The sequence below is a fragment of the Mya arenaria genome, chromosome 3 (assembly GCF_026914265.1).
Source record: "Mya arenaria isolate MELC-2E11 chromosome 3, ASM2691426v1".
NCBI lineage: Eukaryota > Metazoa > Mollusca > Bivalvia > Myida > Myidae > Mya > Mya arenaria.
In genome coordinates, this window is record NC_069124.1 from 3,827,839 (window position 1) to 3,853,184 (window position 25,346).

At 38.8% G+C, this 25,346-nt stretch overlaps 2 protein-coding genes and 1 pseudogene across 4 annotated transcripts; 1 reads left to right on the forward strand and 2 right to left on the reverse strand.

Annotated features, from left to right (window-relative positions):
• The first annotated feature begins 308 nt into the window (after window positions 1-308).
• Window positions 309-7,501, forward strand: LOC128228387 (uncharacterized). 3 transcript variants are annotated; one of them, XM_052939680.1, is made up of 4 exons: window positions 309-631; window positions 4,875-5,017; window positions 5,397-5,808; window positions 6,060-7,501. In XM_052939680.1, the coding sequence occupies exons 2-4, from the start codon at window positions 4,879-4,881 to the stop codon at window positions 6,475-6,477; spliced, it is 969 nt and encodes a 322-aa protein (XP_052795640.1). In that variant the 5' UTR covers window positions 309-631; window positions 4,875-4,878; the 3' UTR covers window positions 6,478-7,501. The 3 variants fall into 3 exon arrangements, with proteins under 3 accessions (XP_052795640.1, XP_052795638.1, XP_052795639.1); XM_052939678.1 differs by lacking the exon at window positions 309-631 and adding an exon at window positions 794-960; XM_052939679.1 differs by lacking the exon at window positions 309-631 and adding an exon at window positions 3,170-3,638.
• Window positions 7,502-8,309: 808 nt separating this feature from the next.
• On the reverse strand, window positions 8,310-18,010 carry LOC128228866 (peptide-N(4)-(N-acetyl-beta-glucosaminyl)asparagine amidase-like). The gene is made up of 8 exons (XM_052940397.1): window positions 17,779-18,010; window positions 14,285-14,515; window positions 13,279-13,333; window positions 12,227-13,078; window positions 11,845-11,927; window positions 11,324-11,552; window positions 10,927-11,037; window positions 8,310-10,654 (listed from the first exon to the last, which is right to left on the reverse strand). Exons 1-8 carry the CDS (start codon window positions 17,998-18,000, stop codon window positions 10,476-10,478), a joined length of 1,962 nt encoding a protein of 653 aa, XP_052796357.1. The 5' UTR covers window positions 18,001-18,010; the 3' UTR covers window positions 8,310-10,475.
• A 519-nt stretch (window positions 18,011-18,529) lies between these two features.
• LOC128228157 (52 kDa repressor of the inhibitor of the protein kinase-like) lies at window positions 18,530-20,589 on the reverse strand (annotated as a pseudogene).
• Between the last annotated feature and the right edge of the window lie 4,757 nt (window positions 20,590-25,346).

Below are 25,346 nucleotides of genomic sequence, written 5' to 3' on the forward strand. Positions count from 1 at the left end.
GGTGTAGGGAGGGGGTGCCAGTGTTTGTGCAACGTTTTTGCTTAATCATTCAGCCACTAGTGACTTAATTTCAGTTCTAACTGTCTTATCTTTTGTTTTGTTCGATCGACTCCTAAAATCAATCGCTTTTTTTAAAATTAAAGCCCATTTTGCCAAGCACATAATGCAGTCTTCACAAATGGCTAATGACAATTAATGTTTTCGGCTATAACGAATATAGATCAAAGATAAAAGTGAAACAGATATGAAGAAACGATATTGAATTACAGTGCAAGTCACTTTCGATCAAGCGTTTAAAGAGAACAGTTTTGAAAGTTAATCAATTCGCTAGATAAATATTGGTTTAAATGGAATTTATTTTCCTAATTTAAAATGCAAGCGCCGTCAATTGTTGGATTTGCCGTAATACCTCGGATTTTCAATATTTCATTCTTTTAGAAATCGCTTGATCATTTATCGATCTCTTTAATCAATGTATAAATAGTGCCGTTTTCTTCACAAGTTTGGAACTCAAATATAAACAAATTACAAATGATAAGAATAAAAGTGTGCGCGGTGTCTTTTAACAACTGAATTTGATCACTTGGTACAATGGCTATTTAACTTCACTGAGGCAGACTATCTCAAATAGGTAAGGACATTATGATATATAATGTATGACAAAAGCTTTCTTTAAAATGCAATGTATTATGGTTCGCTCTCATATGAATTGCACTTTAATGAAGTTTGTATTCATGATAATTTCTGAAAGGATTCATACAGCTTATCACATTTCTGAAATGACACGAAGAAAGTTTGGGCATTTAAAGAGTCAATATTTAATTAATATAATGGAATTGCTCGATTTATCATGTATGCTTTTAAAAACTATTTGGGCAGCAAATGTGTCTGCTTGAAAGATTTATGAAATATGTATGAATTCATAGGACTAACGTATAATATAACATCAAGAAAAAATGGGTAAGAGTTTTGTTATTTGCAATTGAGTGGTAGATAAAGGTCGACTATTATTAATATTATTAAGTGTAATCTAACATTTGTAGTATTGTCCATTGAATGCAATCGGCTTTAGCTACCGGCTTAATAACAAGGTCAGTATCGGGATAAATGGAATGAATTAGTCGAAAAACAGGTATCAAAAGGCATATTTGATTGTAAATAATTGTATCAGTTATGCTTTATTTATCGGTATTTGTACAAATGAATACGGGTATAGACCTTCATCAGCGAGCCCAAATGTCAGGGCGTGCTAAGGGTGATATAGACAACCTCTTAGGAAGGTCTTATACACGTAAATGTATCAGATCAATGAGCATCAAAACCTAACTGATTGACTAAGTGTTGGAGGGGTGTGGAGGCTTGGGGTGGAGCGGGTTGAGGTTCAGCGAGCAGAGGTGGAGCGGGATGACGTGGAACGGGTGGAGGTGCTGAGGAGGTGAAGGGGTGGGGAGGGGGATCGGGTTGATGTTGAGCAGGTGGAGGTGCTGGGGAGTTGGGGACGCTGGAAGGGGTGGAGGTGGAGCGAGTGGAGGTGGAGCGAGTGGAGGTGGAGGTAAAATTGAGGTGGTGGGAAGGTGGCATATTTGAGAGGTTTAGAGGAGTGAAGCAGGAGCGGATTGATGTAGAACGGGTGGAGGTGGTGTGGAGGTGACGGTTGCAAAGCTGGAAGGGATTGAAGTGCAGCAGGTTGAAGTGGAGCAGTTTGAGGTCTGGTGTGTGGAGTTGGAGCGGGTTTAGGTGGAGCAAGTGGAGTCGGTAGGTTAGATTAGGCGCTGAGGAGGTGGAGGGGTGGAAAGGTTTAGGGTTGTGGAGTTGGAGCGGGTTGAGGTGGAGCAGCTGGAGGTGGTAGGCTAGATTAGGCGCTGAGGAGGTGGAGGGGTGGAAAGATTTAGGGTTGTGGAGTTGGAGTGGGTTGAGGTGGAGCAGGTAGAGGCGGTGGGTTGGATAAGGCGCTGGGGAGATAGAGGGGTGAAAAGGTTTAGGGTTGTGGAGTTGGAGCGGGTTGTGGTGGAGCAGGTAGAGGCGGTGGGTTGGATAAGGCGCTGGGGAGGAAGAGGGGTGAAAAGGTTTAGGGTTGTGGAGTTGGAGCGGGTTGTGGTGGAGCAGGTAGAGGCGGTGGGTTGGATAAGGCGGTGGGGAGGTAGAAGGGTGAAAAGGTTTAGGGTTGTGGAGTTGGAGCGGGTTGAGGTGGAGCAGGTTAAGTCGGTGGGTTGGATAAGTCGGTGGGGAGGTAGAGGGGTGAAAAGGTTTAGGGTTGTGGAGTTGGAGCGGGTTGAGGTGGAGCAGGTAGAGGCGGTGGGTTGAATAAGGCGGTGGGGAGGTGGAGGGGTGAAAAGGATTAGGGTTGTGGAGTTGGAGCAGGTTGAGGTGGATCAGGTAGAGGCGGTGGGTTGGATAAAGCGGTGGGGAGATGGAGGGGACGGAGCTGGAGCGAGTGGAAGTGGAGCGGGTTGAGGTTCAGCGGGTTGAGGTGTGGAGGTTGAGGTTGAGCAGGTTGAGGTTGAGCGGGTGGAGGTTGAGCAGGTGAAAGTGGTGGGGTGGATGAGGCGTTGGTAAAGTGGAGAGGATGGAGGAGGAGCGAGTGGAAGTCGAACAGGTTGAGGTGGAGCGAGTTTCGGTGGAGCGGGTGAAAGTGGTAGGGTGGATGAGGCGGTGGTATAGTGGAAGGGTATAAAGGTTTAGGGGTGTTGAGGGGGAGCCGGTTTGGGTTGAGCAGGTTTAGGTGGAGTGGGTTGATGATGCGGTGGGGAGTTTGAGGGGTGTGGAGGTCGAGGGGTTGAGGTGGAGCGCGTTGAGTGATAGGGTGTGGAGGTGGAGGGGTGGAGAAGGAGCGGGTTGGAGGTGGTTGGGTGGATGAGGCGTTGGGGAGCTGGAGGGGTGGAGAAGTTTAGGTGTATTGAGGTGGTACATGATGAGCTGGTGCGTAAAGGGGCGGTAGGGAGGTGGAGCGGGAGTGGAATGGGGTTGGTGGAGGGGGGAGGGCGGCTGAGACTGAGGCTATTTTAGCACAAGAAAGATCTATAAATATCCTAGTATATAATGTTAACTTTCCCCATAACAGTATAATAGGTAAAGACAACGAGAACCTGTTTGTTTAAGGTTCATTGGTCCTCTAGTACGGCTAGATCAAGCGATTCATATTTCGATATAATTAGTTTTGGTATCATGCTTTTGATTTAGTGGAACGGGTAGTTATTGACACCTGTTGTTTGTATGTGCATGATATTACTTTTTCGAGTGTAGTGATCTAAAAAAATTAAGCTTATAAATAAAATTTACCGTCAGTAATTAAAAATTGAACGACTGTCAGCCATGTTTCACTGAAATATTACTCATATCATAGAAATAATTGACAACTAGACAATCAATTTCATAAGACAAGTAGGGTTTTGTCATTGTATGGAAGCCATGGTTTCTTGGTCATGGTTTCCCTAAAGAACAGTAGCCCTGAAAACAAACGACTTGAAAATGAGTTCCACATTCAGACGATTGCTTGTACACTCATTTCAACATTGTCAATATAGCTGAAGTTGTATTTATTCTTCGCAAACATGTAAAAAAACTTGAAAGTGGGATTGTGCTCCTTGATCGTTTGTTTTTTGAAGACACACATTGTTGAGGAATACTATGGTAGAAAAGTGAGTACATGTTGATTTGAAATTTACTAATATATATAACTGTTTTGAGTTTTTTCAAGTATTCGTTCATGTACATTTCTTAACATCAAAGGACTATCGATAATGAAGAGCGTTTTTGAATACTTTTTTCGCAGTTTAAAGATAAAAAAACTTCAGAATGACGAGGTGTATCTTATCCATGAGTCAGCTGTATAATTATATCACTTAAAGCATTTAACAGGGCAATAACTGGTTTAAATTAAGGAGAAAAATTCAGATATTTCAAACTTTTATTTGAATTAATTTTGGTGTTCAATAGTTCGAAAGTATAATGCATACAACCTTTGCGACATGTATTAAGAACATATTATCAAAGTTTGGTTCAAAAAGAATTTGTATTTGTTTGGAAACGTCTTTCTACTCATGACCACCCTATAAACAGTGTACGTTATGTGGCTTTGTGGTGATTAATCTATTTATTAATCTATTTTAAGAAAGATCTTTGCTGTTTTTGTTACCTGGAAACGAATTTATTGTACTATTTTCACTTTTTTAGACTAGATTTCTTGTTTGAAAAGAAAGCATCAAGAAACGACAAGACAGTGTTGATTCGGTAGCCTGGATCAATTTTAAACAAAAACAGGTCTACATTGTTGACAGACTTTCTCAGCCAAACTCTGATCAAATCTTCTTTCGTAATATTTGTTTAACTCCTTATTACACCAAACTTTTTTGAAAAGGGTGGATGTTTTACTCTTGAGTTTTCCTCAAAACTAAATTCCACATGTCATTGTTTAACTTTTTTTACCTTCCCAACCCATTTTTGCAGCGTGGAAGGCCATCAAATTACCGATACCCTATATCAAGTCACATAGTAATCAGTTTTAACTTTTAAGTAACTCCAGAAAAAAATCTCAATTCGGATAAAGTATGCATATGCGATACAACGATTAAACATAGAACATGTAAATGGTAAAATAAGAACAAAAAAAACGCGATGAATTGCACTTCGGTAAAACCATGGAGTATTGCAATACCGTGTGTGCAGTCGTACCACATTCAACACTTGTAAACTTATGATCTTTAATCAAGTATTCATTTATCATGAGCCAAAACTGACTGAATCTCGAGCCAACATGTCGTCCACTTAGAGCCAGAAGGGCTTAACTACCTACTTCTGTCGTATAAAGATATAACCTTTTGGCAATACATTGGATGATAATAATTTTTTCCTTAGTATCAAATTTCCGATTGCAGATCCATGCAGGAGGGCGTGGACCGATGGACGGCGACTCCGAGAAGCACCACCCCTGGGAGACCGCTGTCCGTCCGCACCTCTTTCCGGCCGGCCATCCATGACCTCAGCGAGCAAGCGGCACGAAACTCAACAGGACCGCCGGGTAAGCATGCCATTTGTATAACTCGTTTTATTATGTACAAACAAAAACATACTTGGTATATTTAGGCACTAGGCTAATACACATCGTTTTCTCCAAACAAGTGTATTGCAAGCATAATGCGTGGAACCGCATAATTATGCACCTCTAATACAACGTTTCTGATATAGAACCTGGTTTTCTATGAGACACTTAATCTCAAATTATTATCAATTTTACAGTGAAACCCCTATTTAAATTTACATTTATTGCCATATAAACCCTTCATTAGGAACCAGGCATTGACACGTCGCTTCAATGCCGTGGTCATGCATCAAGGTGTTATAAAATCAAAACAACAGTTGCACTCAGTTCATTTAGCTTCAAATATTATTTTTTGCAGACGACGGGATCCTAAGCGTAGTGAGCACGTGTACACCTCGTGTCGCGCGGTCGGCAGACTCACACGGCTTTCCGGACAAGTTCCAGTCACCAACGCCGCTGCTGGGGCAGTTCTCTCCGGAAGAAGCCATAAGGGCGTCCCCAACCTCCAAACTCTGCTTCAAAAGCCACAACACCGAGTACCTGGAGGACCTCCACCGGCAGCGTGTCCTAGTGTCCGCCCACCACCGCCGGAAATTGCATTCGCGCCTCCGCCGCTCTAGGTCCACACCCGTGGGCGGCGGGCGGAGCGGCTCCCAGTCCAGGGCAGTTGCGAGCGACTTGTCCCGGCACTCTTCTGATGATGATTCAGATAAACTGGATTTCACAATAACAAACGGCCAGAGACTTGATGAGGAAGAATTCAAGGAACGGTAATCACTGTTTACATAAATATACAGCTAAAACAGACATAGGTTGTAACTCTTTAGCAATTACTTCCGCGTTTAGACGAATACATTCCAAGACGTATTGATGTACTGGTGTGTATAAATGCATGTATACTATTATACAGAATATCATGGCAATGTTAACAAGAAAAAAAATAATAGTTTGGTAAAATTGTTTCAATAATTTGCACTAAACTTTTACTGGGAAACATAATATTCTGTTATTTTTATGACAGTATCAACTACCGTCTGATCAACAGAACCAAACCAAAGGTTGCCTACTCCCACGCAACGTTAATGCCGAACGGGGCGCCTTTATCACAGGTGAATGGCTATCAACAGACATTAGTGCAAAACTTTCCACAATACTCGCAAAAATATTGCAGCTGGTTGACACGTGGATTCAAAGTTCAAAGTTTCCACACGAATAATCGTGCAGTGCCAGATTACAATCACGCGCGCCCACCGCCCCCGCTCGTGCAGTATATCAACAGAACAAAGACTGTCTCCGCCACAAGTCGCTGGCCAAACCGGCAGAGTCGCGCGGCCGGAAGTATTAATGTGGTCGGCTTCAATAAGCCGCAGCACCAGACGCTTGAGTTTCCTGGCGGCCGGAAGGTCGTTGTCCACACCGGGGAATACCGGAAGCCGTAGACTTGAAGCGGTGGTGATTGAAAGACGGTTGAGCTGTGATATGTTACCTAGGTTTACTGCACTACATCGCGAAAATTAGTATTGTGATTATATTTAATCACGTCGGTGTCTCTACCTTTATAAGGGCAAACATCACACACCGGTTACTTCCCTTACTTCCCTACGGCAATCATTTCTATTCGTCAAGGGAGATCATTCCTTACGGTTATTATTTTCGATTATCAAGGGAGATGGGTGCGTACCTGTAACGAAATTGACGCAAGGGTACCTGCACCTGTAACCTATTCGAGCAGTCTGTTTGGTCGAAAGTACATTTGAAATATGATGTACGACCGTTTATTCTGGTAAAAACTATAAATGAAACAAAAAAATATCATCGAAGTGCCTTTTGTTGTCGTTTGTCCGTCTACACGACAACAACAGTGAACTACATTTAGGCTTTTCAAGAGATGCTCTACAAGTTATAAGCGGACAGCCTTAAAGGGCAATTATGAAATGCATAAAGATATGAATAGCTTAAGTACAAACGATATTTCATTGGATGTATTGCGTGCGTCGGTTGCATGCACCTTGGCGTAAATAACAAAAACAGACTGGAAATGTGCATAACCATTATTTCCGGTGGTATTTCAGTAAATAATCTTCAAAATTTATCTGTAAAAACGTCAATTTGTCAGCAAGGCGATAAGTTTCATGAATGAACATTGTGTTCATTTTTAATACGGGCCGGAGTCAATTTCACAAAAATATGTAGTAAAAAATTTTATACTTATACTAAAATCGACTAAGAAATCACACGCCGCCATTTATAAATTAAAGTTATTGTTCTGTAAATAATGTTATTGTTTGATCATTGCTTTGGCATCAGTTGTGAACATACGTACATTATGTGTTTATTTATTGCATCGTTTCGCTGGTCGTTCATGAACACTGCTTAAAATGTAGAGGATGTTATTTATCTTTTCAGATTACATTCTATCATTGTTATTTATTTTTTTTGTCAAAGTAATAAAAAATATATTCTTTGAAAACGTTCATGTCATTTGTGTATTGACAACAATAAGTATGAAAAAATAGGGTGCCGCCGCGAAGCAAGCACCAACGCATGTCTGTTATTTTCTTTCGTCGAACAAGGAGCATTACTCGACACTTATTTAAGCCAGGGTTAAGAGCCTTGCTATACAGCTGTGCTTTAATTCTGGCAACATCTATTCCAAAATTCATTGGAATGCCTTCCATGGTTGTTAAGGCCATGGTTAATATGTATGCACAACGACGATGACGACCCCAACACAAATGGTGTTAACTGGTTACAATAACTGGACTTTTTTCTTCAAATAACAAGATAATACAGCAACATGTCACTGTGTAGTTTATGTTGTATTTGTGCCCTTCAACATTGAACTGGGGGTATCAATTAATGATACAAACTAATATTAAGTTTCTTTTAAAATGCATATCATGCATGAGTTCTGACAAATGATAACTGTCAATCCTGAAAAATAGCCGAGGGTCTGTTGGAGTGTGCGGGATTCGTGCCCCAAGAAGGATAAAGGGGCTAAGACCTGACATTGTTTTATATTAATTCATGTTCATTCGAAGGGCTGTTCCACCTGTTCTTGATGCAAAGACCGAGCAACAACCATCTTTACAACTGTACATCTTTACAACTGTACAATAGTCTAAAGTTGAAAGCTCTCAATCCTGTTTTCATGATTGACCCTGAACTTATGAACGCCTGATCATGCAATATTTCATCTAACATCTTTTCAAAACAAAATCAATGAAGAATTTCAGTTTGGACATTTAATTTCATGCAACACAGAAAAAAATACTATAAAATGTATTTATTACAATAAGTATTTCATAAGAATTGAGCCACATCTTATAAATTAAACATATAATTAATATTTATAGACACACCATGTACATCCACTGTTATGATGCAAACAATCCAGGCCTCTATGTCTTGAAACATCTTAAGCCACTTATAACAGGATTAAGCTAAGCTCACTTAACTTAGTATCATGTTTGTGTATTAATTACATTCTTAAGGAATTTTGGACTTTAAAGGGAAATTTACTTTATGATAATCACCATAATCCCATTTAATTTTGTCAAAATAAAATAAGCTACTTGTTATGCTTTAGAACTTGGGGCCAGAGTTTTAAAGAAACCTACACTTAAAAGGAATTGTCCAAACATATTTGTGTGTTGGTGGGTTTTTCTTTTCAAAATAAAACGGACAGGCATTTTTTAAATAAAATACAGAACTTGATATCATGAAAGACCAGGATTTCAGCTAGTATTGGCAATGAAAGGCACATTCTACAGCTTTCATAGCAGTATAGCTCATGCACACATTTTAACACATTTCTTAAGTTTTTACAATAATTATTTTCAATATAACAAATTCAATGTCCATGTACAAATTAATACACAAATATTTACCATGTTTAACCTGTCAATAGTAGACAAGCCATGGTCCCATACACTAAAGGATCTTAGTCAAGAAGTTTGTCATATATAACAAAATCTGAAGATAAATCACAACCAGTCGATTTTTTTCTTTTTAACTTTCCTGACTTTGATTTCAATTTTGATACTCACAAAACTGTGAAGTAAAATAACAAGCAAATGATACCAAGATAAATACACAATTGGACTCAAGACCTTTTTAAAAATAGGTCACTGTATTTAATACTTGTACCGTGTACAGATTTATGATTAACAAAATCCATGTACTGCCATCAAGCAAGACAATTATTGTTATTTGCATGTCTTCACACAATTAACTAGCACATACCCAATTTTGAATCATTTTTAGACAAAACAGCTTAAATAATCTTGAATGACCTCATTTCCATTACTACAGCATTTAAAATTTGTTCCTTAAGTAAGGTACATACGTAAAAAAGTATGTTTCCTCTTCCAGCTTCCAGGAAACATTTATTTCCAAGAAAAGCCCATGAATTGATTTGTTTTAAAAATTAAAAAGCAATGAGTTAACATCCTTCATTATTCAAATCAAAGGCTGGTAATTTATAAAAAAGATGACCTTTTGGAAGACACTTCCTTCATATTTAATAGAAATTTTGCGCAAGCCATTTGCTTTGCTTTTACAGCAAAAGTTCTACCCAAGGAAAAATCAAACATGGTGATATATCAATCTATTGTACAAGGGTCCATAAACCCAGTGAAACACATCAGGTATCTATGGTTACAAGGGTCCATAAACCCAGCGAAACACATCAGGTATCTATGGTTACAAGGGTCCATAAACCCAGCGAAACACATCAGGTATCTATGGTTACAAGGGTCCATAAACCCAGCGAAACACATCAGGTATCTATGGTTACAAGGGTCCATAAACCCAGTGAAACACATCAGGTATCTATGGTTACAAGGGTCCATAAACCCAGCGAAACACATCAGGTATCTATGGTTACAAGGGTCCATAAACCCAGTGAAACACATCAGGTATCTATGGTTACAAGGGTCCATAAACCCAGTGAAACACATCAGGTATCTATGGTTACAAGGGTCCATAAACCCAGTGAAACACATCAGGTATCTATGGTTACAAGGGTCCATAAACCCAGTGAAACACATCAGGTATCTATGGTTACAAGGGTCCATAAACCCAGTGAAACACATCAGGTATCTATGGTTACAAGGGTCCATAAACCCAGTGAAACACATCAGGTATCTATGGTTTATATGTCTGTTTTGATCTTCAAACAAAATATGATTCTTGAATATGCTCAACATCATTTTATGTTCATCTGTTCAAAGGTGAAAGTATTTAAACAAATTGGAATTAATACCAATTATAAGCTTTGTTCAATGTACATACCTTTTTAATACTGAAATTTCATTTCAATCATAGTATGAATATAACACGAATCCAAATTGACTCTCATAATGCTGAAAGGTAAATGATAGTGTTCTAAAACCAAACTTTGCAGGCATTGTCCAGGCTAAGTACAAGGTTAGACTCAATGTTTCTTCAAAATGACCTTGACCTCAAACGGTTGAACTTCACTGTCTTCCATGGATTGTCTGAAGAGCTGTGTGTGTTGCCAGGCAATGCCGCCCCGCCCCCCTGTAAGGTGCACATTAAGGGTAAAACTTGTGGCACCGGAGATCCCAGTAACTGTCTGCAGCTGGGGGCCACCTGTAAAATAGACCACAATCTTATGTACATTTGCATAATAACCTGAACAAGCTAAAATTATTCATAAATTTTTACACATCTGTAGGCCGTACCATTAACATCCATAGGTGCTGTTTAGACAATTTGCATGATTACCTAATAACCTGTACACTGAGGCACATTCAGCCTCTGACTGTCTTCCAATATTTTACTTGTTTTTCTTTCCATTAAACAAGAGTAGCTTATAAGAGATCTATAATTTTATAGGTTTCATCATACAGCTCTAATCTCACCAGTGAAAGGAACACAGGTCTCCTCCGTACATAGCGTCCATGTGACCTTGCCATTCTCATACACAGCATGGTCTGCTCGCACATCAACCTTGTCTACACATAAACCACTTCCTACAGAGACATAATGAAAACAATTTCATTAGAAATCATGATCTCAATAATTACAGTGTCACATAAATTGTCCATGCCCAAACACTGGACTGGTGTGCATTCTATTGAAGATCCAGGATGTGTTTTGAATTTATCCTATTGTGCTTATTGCGTTATTAATTCTCTGTAGACAGAAGGGTGCCCATGCTGGTCTCCTGAAATGGCAGCATGATGCTACCAAAAATAGACAGAGTGAAGCATCCTTTCAAACACATTTAGCTAAAATACTTATAAAGTGTATATGCACCTGCAAAGTCAAATTTCCATGAAATAGTTGCTGACGATGATCCCTCTGTACGTGCTAGGTAGACCATCTTCCAGTCAAGCTCTTCCTTCCGAAATATGTTCTCCCCCTCGTTAACACAAGCCTGCCACCCACGAGTCTTTGCATTTCCTGATGACACACGAGTGTATGCGTCGTCTTTACAGGAATACTGTACATGTAAACAGCCCTCGGCTTTCTCATTGGCTGTAGGCTGCAAAAGTGGAGTTTGTTCAGAAAAGTTTGCAAATTCTTTGAAATCTTAAACACTCCCATTATAAACGGCTGATGCAAAAAGCTGGACCTAAATGACATGGTTCTAAAGTATATAAATTTATACAATTATGATAACTTGTTAGCCTAAATGACCGAAAAAAAATTAAACCAATACTCATCTTGTGCAATTGGCACTTGATTGAAATACTATTTATAATATAGGTAAAATAAAGGCATTCAAATTTATGAATAAATAAGATATTTCAAAGCATATACATGTAGCTACTTACTGTAAATGTAAAGGCTTCCTGCGCAGGCTGAGTACCCATTTCTCCACGAGCAAGTCGCCACTCAACAGACCCCGTTGAACGTCCTGCATGTAAAAATGTATCAACAAAAATGGAAATTGACCAACTAATAATTTTACTGCATGGTACTCAGTAGAAGTTGATAAATGTGCGATTTGATTAATTTGACAATTCAATTCTTTTACGCTAAAGGACAAAAGCACCTAATCTCCCAACCCACATAACAATTCACTCACACATGTAATGAGAGAGTTATGAAACTGTCCTTCCAGTTGATAAAGAGCAGTTTTCTAATGTTCGCTATGTTCTACCACCCCTAACCATATACAAAACATTATGTTCATAAGAAAGTTGTAACTCCCACCTGACAAATTTTTGCCATCAGCTTTCTTGGGAGTCATAAACTCCACCAGTTCCGCCACCTTTCTTTTGAGCCTCTGGTTTTTCTTCCCCTCTGGCATACTGGTCCACTTGCTCTTGTCGAGGTTGTACAGGGTCTTAACCAGCCACATCTCCCTACACTCCTTCCTCCTCGACAACAGAGCCTCAAAGTCTGCTGAGTATCGCCAAGTCACATCTTCTATATCGTCCACAGAGAATGCTATAATGTAAGTAAGTTTCTTTCCCCACCCTACTTCATAGATGAGTGGTTTATCACAGGCGTTTTCACAAGGATCACAGTGTACCCAGCGCTGCTGAGACTCAGAGTACACTTCCGTCCAGACATGGTCTGTCCAGTCTAGAACGTAGCGGGCTTCAAAACCGAGCGCACGGCAGCACAGAGTGAAACAGTTTGCCCATTCCCCACACCGCCCCTCTCTGGTTTCAAGCAGCTTGCCCGGGTTATTGTATCGAACAAATCTAGTCAATTCACCACAAACATTACACCGATATACTTCCACACGGTTACCTTCATATCTCAATTCTTCTGCAGTTGGTTGCCCACCGCTTTGAAAACTTGTTTTCCCACCACAGCGTTTACAAGCTGGAGCATCAACCCATTTAAAAAAGGATGTTTTGAACCATTTCAGCAATGCAAGGACAAGGCAGTCCCTTATATCGAGGCTGAGTGCCCCAGGGTCTGAGCCAGTCCCAGGGTTGGAGCCAGCCTCCTGGGGTTCTGAAAAAGAGGCAAGGGTTTCGCGAGCTTCCTCCTCCAGCTGACTGATAGGAATCACATCTCTGGCTTTCTGCTGCAGTCTTGCATTCTCATACACTGAAATATCAATTATCTATATCTTGTATACATGATTCAATCATGCCAGTAGTTTAAACAGGTATTCAATGACCAGCCACACAAAGTAAATGAAGTAAGTAATGTTGTAAAGCATGATAAGAATTACTTAATGTTTGTACTTAAGCCAATACAGTCTACTCTGAAATATCAGAAGATTAAATATTAATTTATAAACATACCTAACACAGTCTGCATGCCAGACTGTAACTTCCGGAAAAAAGTTGCCTCTGACAACTACAACAAAAGAATCATGAGCTAATACAGAATAATATGTGTTTAAAGTTTGCTGCATATAACATAATCTCTATTTCAAAATGGGAGGTTTTGACTTTATAATAAGTAATGTATTTATAACAATAGTACAGCTGCATTGACATAAAGCTCTGTGTTATTTCTCAAAGAACAATTACTTAAGTTGCAACATTGAGTAACCTTTGGCTTAAATAAGTACGTACTAAACTTAAAAATAAACAAAAGGACCAATATTGTCTCAAACAACCTGAGTACTAGGATAGCAACCAATTGCCAAGGAAATTACTGGTTGCCAGAACCAACAAAATCAACAGTAATTCTAGGAAAGTCATTGAGTCAAAGACATTGTCAGCTGGTTTCTCCCCATGGCAATGAAGGTTGACAGTTGCTATGAAAGACAATGGCTGCTAAGGAGGTCATTGGTTGCTATGGTATAGGTAATTGCTTTAGTAGAAAGAGATTGCTAAGTCAGGTAATGATTGTTATGGAAATCATTGGTGGCTAAGGTAGTCAGTGGTTGCTAAGAAAGTAATTGTTGCTAAGAAAGTCATTGATTGAAAGGAAGTCATTAGGATGTAGTATGAAAGTAGTTGGTATTAAAGGAAGTGTTGCTAAGGAAGTCCTTGGTTGCATTTAAAGTAAGTGTTTGCTAATGAAGTAATTAGTTAACAAGGAAGTCATAGGTTGCTAAGGATTTCATCTGTTGTTAGGATGTAGGTAGGTGCTAAGAAAGTTATTGGTTGCTGAGAAAGTCAATGGTTACTACGAAGTAAGTTGATGCTCGGAAATGATTTGAAAAAAAGAAGTTGCTAAGGAAGTCATTGTTTGCTTAGATGGATTTTGGTTATGTACACAGTACAGTGTCTACTTGATTTGTTGTGGCCCTTGTACAAGTACACTGTTGTGTGAAGTATATCAAAATAATTTACTAACCATCTGTTGATTGTCTGTGTTTACAGGAGCCACAGGAGCGGATGTTGCCCCTCTCCCTGTTGCCTGTGTCGGCCCTAAAGGTACACCATCAGATGACACTACAGGCCCCTGACTGGCCCCACTTGGGGGTGTGGTCCTTGCTGCAAGGGCTCTCTCCGTCTCTAGCTGGGATCGCATGTGGGACAAAACCGAGAGTGGAGCTGACTGCGGCAAGCTCAGAAACTCACCATCCTAAAAGAGAATTGTCTGAACAAACTTTGGTCTGTATCTTTGCCTAGATAAATAAAAGATGTGTCCAAAAAGACACATATATATACATTGTAGTATTTAAAGAATGCCAAATCTGTACCAAACATTTTGGTTATCTGATGCAGCTCCATGTGACACTTAATACAATACACTTACACAATTTATTCAATAAAACACGTTATTCAAGAATGTGACAAACACACTTGATCTGACCTTCTCAGACTGATACCCAATTGACATCTTAGCTATCAATATCTGCTTTAGTGAAGCAAAAATAAAAATAATACAACTCTGTCATAAATCATTGAAATGTAGTTGTGAATAAAGTTCAATAAACCAAAAAATAACTCAAAAACAACACTTTGTCAAAGCATTTCACTTTCCCCCCAAGATTCCACTGAGATTCAGAACTAACTAGAAATGTGTCCATAGGACACGGATGCCCCCACTTCGATTTTTTGTCACAGAAAATAAGCCACAATGATTATTCAGGATAATCTGCACAAGGGCAAATCCTTTTCAAAAATTAGATCGGATAAGATATTTTTTAAGTATTGTTGGGAAATAAAGGGCCCTAACTCCTAAATGATTAAAGCGATTTCCATGGCTATCGAACTTGATCAAGGTATTATGGTCACAAACATGTGTTAAAAGTTTGGTGAGGATTGGACAAACAGTTTTCAAGAATTAGATCGGAAACAATCTTCGGGACGTATTTTTCAAGTCTTTTTTTGCAAATAAAGGGCCGTAACTCCTAAATGACAAAAGCGATTTCCCTGGCTATCGAACTTGATAAAGATATTATGGTCACAATCATGTATGTAAAGTTTGGTGAGGATTGGACACATACTTAGATTGGAAACATATATTTTTGAAGTATTTTTGGCAAAAAAGGGCCGTAACTCCTAAATGACTAAAGCGATTTCCATGACTATCGAACTTGATCAAGACAGACAGACGTACGTACGGACAAGGGCAACCCTATATGCCGCCACTTTGTGGGGGCATAAAAACTTGTGACGTCTACAAATAAGTAAAATTAGATTGTACTCTAATAAATAGTCAGGTCTCATCCTACACTGAAATATTAGCGGGAAATGAACTTTTCACTGACTTTGAAAAAAGTCCCCACCAAAAAAATTAGAAAATATGACTGCAGTTTTCAAGCATTTAATTCTTGTGAGAATTCTTAGGGAAGTCAACAAAAACATTCAGCATTTCTATTCCCATTATTCCGACAGTCGTTCTTTTAAATAGAAGGTAATGCAATAAAAATGTTATGTAATGAAACATAACTGTACTGTACACTAACAATGATTTATGTACAATAGCTCTCCTTTAATACACTTTCATTAAAATTGACAGGAAATTAATATACAGTGCACTTTAAGTACCCTGTTGTTATTATGTATAGTATTATGTTTAGTTTTTTAATTGTCTGCTTGAAAAAAACAACACACAAATGTTTTCTACATGCAAATTTTGTTGTCACCACGGGATACTAATCCAAATAATTGTACGTTGACAGATTTTTTTTTATGATTTTTGATATGGCAAATCCTACACGTACAAATAGTTTTGTATCAAAAGTGGGTAGTTATTCTGATCAGGATTCCGGGTTAAAGCATATTGCTTCAATAAAATATCATAAAAACAAGAAATATTACCAGATAATGTTATTTTATTTTAGTTCCGTACTCAAAAAATAAAATAATATTCAACGAATAATTATGAGTTTGATGGGGTTTTTTCAAATCATACTGTCAAGTTGTTACGTTATATATACATGAAGGGCACCTGCAGTTCACAGTTTTAAAACAATCGGAACACCTCGGAGATGGCCAAGTTGTTACGATTGTATTAACGAGGTCTATCTCGAAGTTTGTCGGAGATGGTTGAGTTGTTACGATTGGCACAATTGTTGTCTGTGTCAGTCAAGTTTCATTTATTGGAAAGGTAAATCTTGTGTTTAAATGCATCTAAAGCTTATTTTGTGCAAAATATCTTTGCAATTACATAATAATATGAATAGAAGTATTTATTATCTATTTCAAACATTAAATACTTCTCTAAATACAATTTCAAAACTTTTCAAATCCCCCAGGTTTTTGCACAAACCCGTTTAGACGTTAGGGATTTGAAGAATCCCGTATTACACATCTTTTATTTTAGACTACACGGGATACCGGACTTTGAAGTTCTGGTGTCCTTCCATGACACTTGATTTCCTCAGGATCCTGGAACACACTGCCTGTTAAATCATTGTCATAATGCACCAGTCAATTGTAACTACGCCCCCCCCCCCAGGTCCGGGGAATAGCGGGGACTTTGACTTTCGGTCCAGCCAACCCCGGGTAAAATCCCGGTCCTGCGGGACGAATTGATGGTAAAATCCCCGCCAAATGCCCCCCCACCAAAGGAACCCTAGCAAGGCCCATTCCCCACTATATTTTAGCGCGACACAAAACCACCGCACTCACCCGGCACTGCCGGGCCACCTGAAAGGTAAAAACATGGCCCATTTCCTCGGGTATCCCCGGTAGCTACAATAATGAGCGATCAGGGATACTTTTTTTATTATTTTGACATTTCTTATGTATCCCTGTAACGCTACAACTCTCTACCATTTAACAATGGGCGAAATGATATACTGTTATGATATGCATTGATGTTGAATAATAATGACAAAATTTTTCAATTTTTATCCGACAGTGATCTGAACTGGATTTAATTTGTCATTAAGAGTTGTTATTTTCACATTAATATATTATGGGTCACGAATACCGTTATACATGTACACAACCAGTCAGATTTGTCCCAGATTTACTGATATCGGGATATTTGATAAACAATCGACACTTGTAAGTGTTTTATGATAACTTAACATGTTTTTTGGGCATACTGACATAACTTAATATGTGTTTAATAGTAGGCAATAATATTTGCATAGAAATTTGAATTTATAACTGAGATAATTTCAAAACTGTGGCCGCGAGGATTCTCTGCGCAAGGACCGCTTGCTACTTTTTGCTGGGATGGTGGACGTCACGAGTCTGCCATATTAAAAAAATCGTCAAAAGACTTGTTGACGGCCATTTAGGTGGACTAGTATCCCCGGTATTCCCCCGAACCTGGGGGGGGGGCCGTGGTTAAAATTGACTGGTGCATAACCAAGGATTCAAAACATGAAGTAAAATCGTAAAATAAATGCTCATGTTTATCATTCAATAGGGATGTGTGTATACCTCGACGAACCCCATCTCAAAAAGACATTCCATTGCACCGCTAACAGGAAGTAATTTGTTCTCGACTGTCGGGTTTCCCAGTCGAATCTTGCGGTATTTTTGGTCATGCGGACTTTTTAGAACATTGCTTGCAAACTTTATTAGGAGTTCTGCAGCAGTCAAGAAATCTTTCGGAGGATTTTCATTGACTAATTGCTGAACGGACGAAGTGACAGGTGCCATTGTTTACGGAAGTGACGTTCCTTTTTTCAAAGGAAAAAGACAAAACGTCTATAAATGCAATCGGTAAATTGCAGAGTTGAATATTTGTTATAAGCAGCTGTATATTGAAGAAATGCTCGACCATTTTGAAATACTTTTACAAGCATGCAAGTAGGAATATTTTTTAAAATGAGCATAGAAATTAGAATTTCGTATTCAAGAAGATCTTAAAATACGCAATTTCAAAGATAGAATGATCGATCAAGGCAGGGGCGTAACTGAGTCATTTTGAAGTGTACTCCCATAATAGGGGGGTCCGGGGACATGCCCCCCCCCCCCCGGAATTTTTTTTGGAGAAGGAAGCGATTTACTGGCATTTTGTGACTATCCAGGGGCTATATTAACGACATATTTGGGTAGAAAAAAATCAAAACAGATTGATTAAATGTTAATACATGTATACTGTTTCTCTGATACGCAGTACATATTATTAAACATAATTGATCTCATAAAATTTCCCTATTGTGTCTTTCTCAAGCGACATAAAGATTTAAACCTTGAACACAAAGGCAAGGCGTCTGTTTTGCTGGTTAGCAAACTTGTCGACAACGCGTTCGGCACTGATTTCTCTGTCTCTGTCTCTGTATACATTCATGAGACCAAGACCTGACAGGCGCTCAGTACCCATCGTACTTCTTAGGTATGTCTTGACCCTTCTCATTACCGAAAACGACCGTTCGGCTGTTGCCGTAGACACCGGCATGACCATTAAAAGGGTGAGACAGTGTCGTATGCTTGGGTAAAGGGCTTTGCTTGTAAGCGTTATTGATTCCGCTAGAGACGTCGAGGCAGCTGGTCGGTTAACCGCCAACGTCGCGTCCGTCCACCACATATGCCACCGCTCACACTCGCTGACAAAAATGGTTTCATCCACATCTAGGCATGCTTGGAAGGCTTGGTACACGTCATTGATACTCTCCCGGGGAAGACCGTCAATCTGAATCTACAAAAGAACGCAAATGTTGCGACATAGGTTTTTTATTCATTGAATAAATCAGTTTACAATAAATCATATACCTGATTTAGCAAACAAATCCAAGGATGTATATGTATGTTAAAAGATACCTTCAATGGAAGAAGCTTTTGGGCACAGAACCGACCACGGCCCTGCATCAAGCGTGTTTCTAATTCTACCAGCAAGTGGTCGACGAAAGGCAAATACATGTTTCTCTTCCAAAATTCGGACGTATTGCCTGGGGCGTTCGGTCGATTTTGTTGACGACCATAACGTCTGGGAGCGGCGGGTATGACTTCAACGTCACCAGCAATGTCCACCGCTTTCTGAAACATGCTGTTCCAGACTTTTCTCTCCGCCTGAAAGAATTTGGAGTCGTAAGGCGCTGCGGATATTATAACGAATTATTATGTACATGCTTACACGTGTGTGCTGAATATTTAACATTTATCATTTAAAATGGAAAATAAAATTTACCTGAAGAAGAACCATAACGACCCGTGTGTCGTTAGCTGCATGAAGCAAGTCACAGTCCTTCGCCTGTAGCATGTTAGACAGTGGAACTAGGGCTGACAAAAGATGTTCAATCGCCACCAGGGTCACAATAAATTCGAAATTTGTAACTGACAATTTATGTACCGCAGCCTTCGTATCCCCTTCATCGGCAAGTCGGTCGAGTGTCGTTACCACGGTCCTACAGGATACAAAAAAAGTATGTCCATGCCAGTATGGTGTTTGGATAACAATAAAACAATATTTACGCAATGATTTCATTTTCGACTGTATAATCAAGATTGTTTTATACCTGTATGATACAAGGAATGTGTGCAAAGCGTCCGCACGTGCTGACCAGCGAGTCTCACAAAGTGATCGGCATGCCTTCCCTGCTGACATCATCTCCTGCAAGCGTTTCTTGGAATTGAAGTAAGCGTTTTGCGGAATAATTAAAGGCGAATGCCACCTGTTGCACCGTACTCATAAGGTTTCTGGCATAAACCTGGATGATGGCGAGGTTCAAACAATGCGCTTTGCAATGGATGTATATCGCCTCTGGTATGAGGGATCGAATTCTCGCCTGCACTACACGATGTATGCCTGACATATTGCTGGCACCGTCGTACCCCTGGCCACGCATTTGATCCGTTTTGACACCTTAAAACGAGTTATGATAAGCATTGTAGAACGTTTTTTAAATAGTAGGTAAGTTTTATTCGTTTTTCTGCTATTTTAATCTTTTAGCAAAGACCCTAACACGACATTACATAAGATAAAAAGTGTACAACACATGAAAATTGCATACAACACAAAAAGGAAAAGGTTTTCTAAAGGGTGTATTTTTATTCTGTATGGAATTTTCACTTGTATAATTAATCTCAATCCGACGATTATCTAAAGATCATTTATGTGACTACATAATTTATGTGTTACAGAACCATGAAATACTTTCAATAGTTTTGCATACCTAATTTAGTGAGGTTTTCAATGAATGCATTAGCTAATGCCTCTCCAGTGGTAGACTCGCATTGGGAGAACCCGAGGAACTCCTCGTGTATCTCGTCACTCTCTGAATCTACAAAGCGCACACATAGGGCCATCTGCTCCATAGTGGCAGCGTCCGTTGCCTCATCTGCCATGAAACCAAATACGCCAGCGTCGTTACACCTCGAAACGATATCGCCACTTATAAGTTGGCCACAAGTACCTATCAGATCATTCTGAATCTTGGGCGATGTATACCGGGTTCTAGGGTCACCATTTACCAAATGATCATTGAGAAGCTTATTATGTTTTGCCTGGAAATGCAACAGCGCTTGGAAATTGCTTGATGACTTATCATGACCCCTTAGCGCAATGTTTTGCTGACCACAAAGAATAATTGTTTCAACAATAGACACTAAAATCTGACGATTCTTTTCAACCATGGCGTTAAATTGAGATGATATTGTGCACTCAATGTCTTTTTTCTGCCCTTTCAACACGGCCAAGTAGTTCTCCGCAGCAATTAATTGATCAATATGACATTGGGATTTGCTATGTCTTTCTACAATCTTTGAAAAATTACACCAGTCTGTAAAAGGTTCCCTAGTCAAAGCTTTACTACTGGCCACCTGGTCACCGAAAAGGAAGCACGGCGCGCAATAAACGCCATCTTTGCTGATAGAATACCTCAGCCATGAATGGGTCCTGAACCAGACACCTTGGGCCTTCCGAAGTTTTCCTCCGCTGAATCTGTAAATAAGATAAAATTATAATGTATTTGCACTTACATTATTTGTTTTGAAAATTATAAAAATAAACTGAAAATAATGGTTTATCGTATAATTTTGACAGTATTGAAAGCTTTTGCTTTACCATGTTATGACGACGTTTCAAAAGTATTTGCTACTCTGCGGTTAATAATCACACTGGTACAATGTTGCCTGCTATTTACAAAATCGTATACCATACCATGGTACTGTACTGCATGTTTTTTTTAAACTAATGCTTGTGTTCAATCCCCTAGCATGGGAACAAATCTTCATAACAAAACATATAATACTCGGTACAGAAGGCTATAAATGAATGATATATCGGTGCCTAACTTTAGTTGCTTAGTATACATATCCGACGTAAACAAATATGAAATAGTTGTAAATCGAGGTACAGTGTCGAGCAATTATTTAACAGATATACCTTGATGGGAAAGCAACAATGTGCCTCGTCCCATGAAGTGGACAATAGCTCAAACTTCTGAGCATCAGTCAAAGGCTGAATACTAAAAGCAAAAACATCCGGATACGGCGGATAAACACACGAGGATGCCATTTTGAAATGGCTGATTACTCGGAATAACCTCGGTGTACTTATATAGATGACGTCACAAGCGTGACATCATTGAAGAAATAGTTAAAATTTAATAAAAGCGGACACGTTTTGTAATCACTCTTCCGAAAACTGACTTCGAAGTCATAAATTCGAAAACAGTTCTGACAAACCACAGAGTCAGTATTTATGTGCCTATACCCCCTAAGCCTCTGGTTTTTATGCCTGTTTTCGAAGTTTAAGCCTTTCTCATTTTTTTAAAATCGGAATCGAATTGTACGCACGGGCGTACAGGAGTACGCCTAGTTACGCCCCTGCAAGGGACGCTGGACCACTGACACACAAATGGTCACATCAGAATTTGTCAAGACGGCAACAAAAGTTATTTTCATGCTTAAAAGCTTAAGTGAACAAATTATGTTCATGATTAAGGTTTTGTATATGGCTACGACTCTTTTTATTAATGTATACATCGACATTGTTTGTGTTGAGGCTGCGTATAATTATTAAAAGAGATATAAAAATCTGATTGTGGTGCTGTATATATCGATACTCTATATTATTGTAAATGTTTTGTTTTAGCATTCTTGTCACTTTCGGTTAATACAATGTACAAAATAGCGTACAACCCCATTAAACGGAAAAAAACATCGAACACAAATTTGCAGTCATTTTTGTAAGTGTATATTTACCATCTGCTGTTCATAACTATGATGGCTGCGAAATGTGCGTCCATGCATGATCTAAAACATGTTTTTATGTGCAAGGTTGATTCAGATTTGCGGTGACATGAATGTGCAACCAATGGAAACTAGTAATGAGAGACGAATACTGTCGCGAATGCCGCAAAATTCTTATAAAACAATGTGCACATAGTGTATTTCTATATTTGTTACAATCTGTATGTTTCATTTTAAGAACATGTGTTTTGTAAATTACGTCTTCCGCTTACAACCATTTGGTATCTAACAATGCTATTTTGTGAATCGTATCTCCGTTTTTATTGTCTCCGGATCTTAGTGAATTGAAGTGAATTGATTTGATAACTTTCTGAATAATGGACTGTGAATCATATAGTCCAAGTTAAAAAGTGTACACTTAATTCGACATCCTGTGTAAGCCAACATGGCGAGCATTCCTCGTCGAACGTATGAGAACACGAGCTAAGAAAAGGAAATATCTCTTTCGTCGGATATTATTTATTCAGAGATACCACACTGTAAGTGATTTTGAACAATAAATTTCTTGTTTTGATCTGTGTTTAGAAAAGTATAAAACATATAAAGAAAACATTCAAACTCAAAGTGAGAAGTTATGCTCATTGTTGACTGACGGTGCTAATTATTTCTTGACAACAGTTCTTGACGAAGGTACGGACATTTGTGAGACAGCAGTTGACTGTTTTGTCAAACGTTTACGTCATAGAGAGAGGTTGACGTCATCGGAAATTAAGACAGAGGATCTTCCCCTGAAGTAGGTGCCTATTGAATATGTTGCTGTCACCGAAATGGTACAAAAATAAAGAAAATGAAAGAGTTGCGTTCATTTCATAAAAAGACAAATCCGAAATTAATGGGGAAAAATGCGTAGCTGTAGGCATTCTTAAGGAACATTCCGGCAAACATTCTGTCAATGTTCAAGATGCATCGTGCAGCGCAATGTATTTCTTTCACCAAAAGCTATCAAACATGTAGCTCATACGTCAGTACTCGCGCTCGTTGCAAAACCAAACCAATCAAAGCAAGCGATTACACCTCAAGAAATGTATAAAAATGCTGCGTTATAACGCTGAAGTGTGGTTACTGCTAGATTCGGGTTCACAATGTACGTATGTGACAGTTACCTTATGCAATCAACTCGGATTAAGGATGAGTGGCGGCGACACCCTTAATTTCATGACATTTGGGTCTACACAGGTTCAAAAAATCAAAACAAAAATGGCCTAGTCTAATCTAAAATTGAAGGATAGAGGCTCTCTAGAATATACTGCAAATGTATTGCCTGTGATAAGCGATGATTTTCTCCCGTAACTAGTTGGAAATTGGTAAATACCAAAAAGCAATCGAATGACTGAAATAATATATATATATATCAATATATTTAAATTCCTCTTTATGAATACATTACCTAGGATAAGGAACATCTATCGTATAAATCATACGAACGTATGTTTATGCATGTATAGAAGTGCGTGTAAGTATACAAAAGCGCTCCTTTTTGTGTGTGTTTTATTGCGTGCGCTTGGGTGCGAGAATGTATGAATATGTGTATGTGCATAAGCATTATTGTTTTTTATGCGTATACATGTTTATCCTAACACATTGCATATAATTGTTGTAAAGGTTGATAATTCAAAACTGTGTGCTGATATATACTCTATGTAAAAATAAATAAGAAAAAAGTGAATAGCAAATTGTGAATGGTGTCAATCGTGCTGACACATTTCCAACAAGCAACACAATATCGTAGATTTGAATTCTAATTATTTCTACTTAGATTTAGTTCTTGGCCAAAACACTGTATTACAACCTATCTGTTTCTCTCTTCCTCCAAGCAAGGATGAATACAAATTTAAATGTGTGAATATGATGAGAGTGACTCTGACGTCAATATGCTGGTCAAGATGCAAGGAAATTTAGCACTCATAAAAACATCAATACAGAGATAGACCCAATGATTCATCAATACAGAGATAGACCCAATGATTCATCAATACAGAGATAGTCCCAATGATTCATCAATACAGATATAGACCCAATGATTCATCAATACAGATATAGACCCAATGATTCATCAATACAGATATAGACCCAATGATTCATCAATACAGAGATAGACCCAATGATTCATCAATACAGAGATAGACCCAATGATTCATCAATACAGAGATAGACCCAATGATTCATCAACACAGAGATAGACCCAATGATTCATCAACACAGAGATAGACCCAATGATTCATCAACACAGAGATAGACCCAATGATTCATCAATACAGAGATAGACCCAATGATTCATCAATACAGAGATAGACCCAATGATTCATCAACACAGAGATAGACCCAATGATTCATCAACACAGAGATAGACCCAATGATTCATCAATACAGAGATAGACCCAATGATTCATCAATACAGAGATAGACCCAATGATTCATCAATACAGAGATGGACCCAATGATTCATCAATACAGAGATAGACCCAGTGATTCATCTATACAGAGATAGACCCAATGATTCTTAAAACAAGCCAAACCTAGAGGATTTCTCGAATGTTGAGCCAACGGCGTTAAATATAATTACGTCACAATAAATGATAAATTAGTGCGCAAGGTTCAAAGAAACATTGATCTTCGAGAATGGGGGTTAATTAGTTCAATGGACATACATGTAGAAAGAGGATTGCCAAGAAGTACCTGAAAATGGTGAATTAACAACATGTCTTGTTGTATTGTGATATTGTTGAGAAAGTAAGATATCAGATGGAACGGTACCTTATATCCCTCACCATGCGGTTATTACACCACCAAAAGTTGTGTATGACGCTTAT

Coding starts and splice junctions, on each gene's coding strand:
- LOC128228387 (XM_052939678.1), top strand. CDS start 911: ATGTATGAATTCATAGGACTAACGTATAATATAACATCAAGAAAAAAT. Junction 961..4,874: donor ATAACATCAAGAAAAAATGG/GTAAGAGTTTTG, acceptor TTCCGATTGCAG/ATCCATGCAGGAGGGCGTGG. Junction 5,809..6,059: donor GAGGAAGAATTCAAGGAACG/GTAATCACTGTT, acceptor TTTTTATGACAG/TATCAACTACCGTCTGATCA.
- LOC128228866 (XM_052940397.1), bottom strand. CDS start 18,000: ATGGCACCTGTCACTTCGTCCGTTCAGCAATTAGTCAATGAAAATCCT. Junction 13,079..13,278: donor TGGCATGCAGACTGTGTTAG/GTATGTTTATAA, acceptor TTGATATTTCAG/TGTATGAGAATGCAAGACTG. Junction 10,655..10,926: donor GACCTGTGTTCCTTTCACTG/GTGAGATTAGAG, acceptor TCTATTTTACAG/GTGGCCCCCAGCTGCAGACA.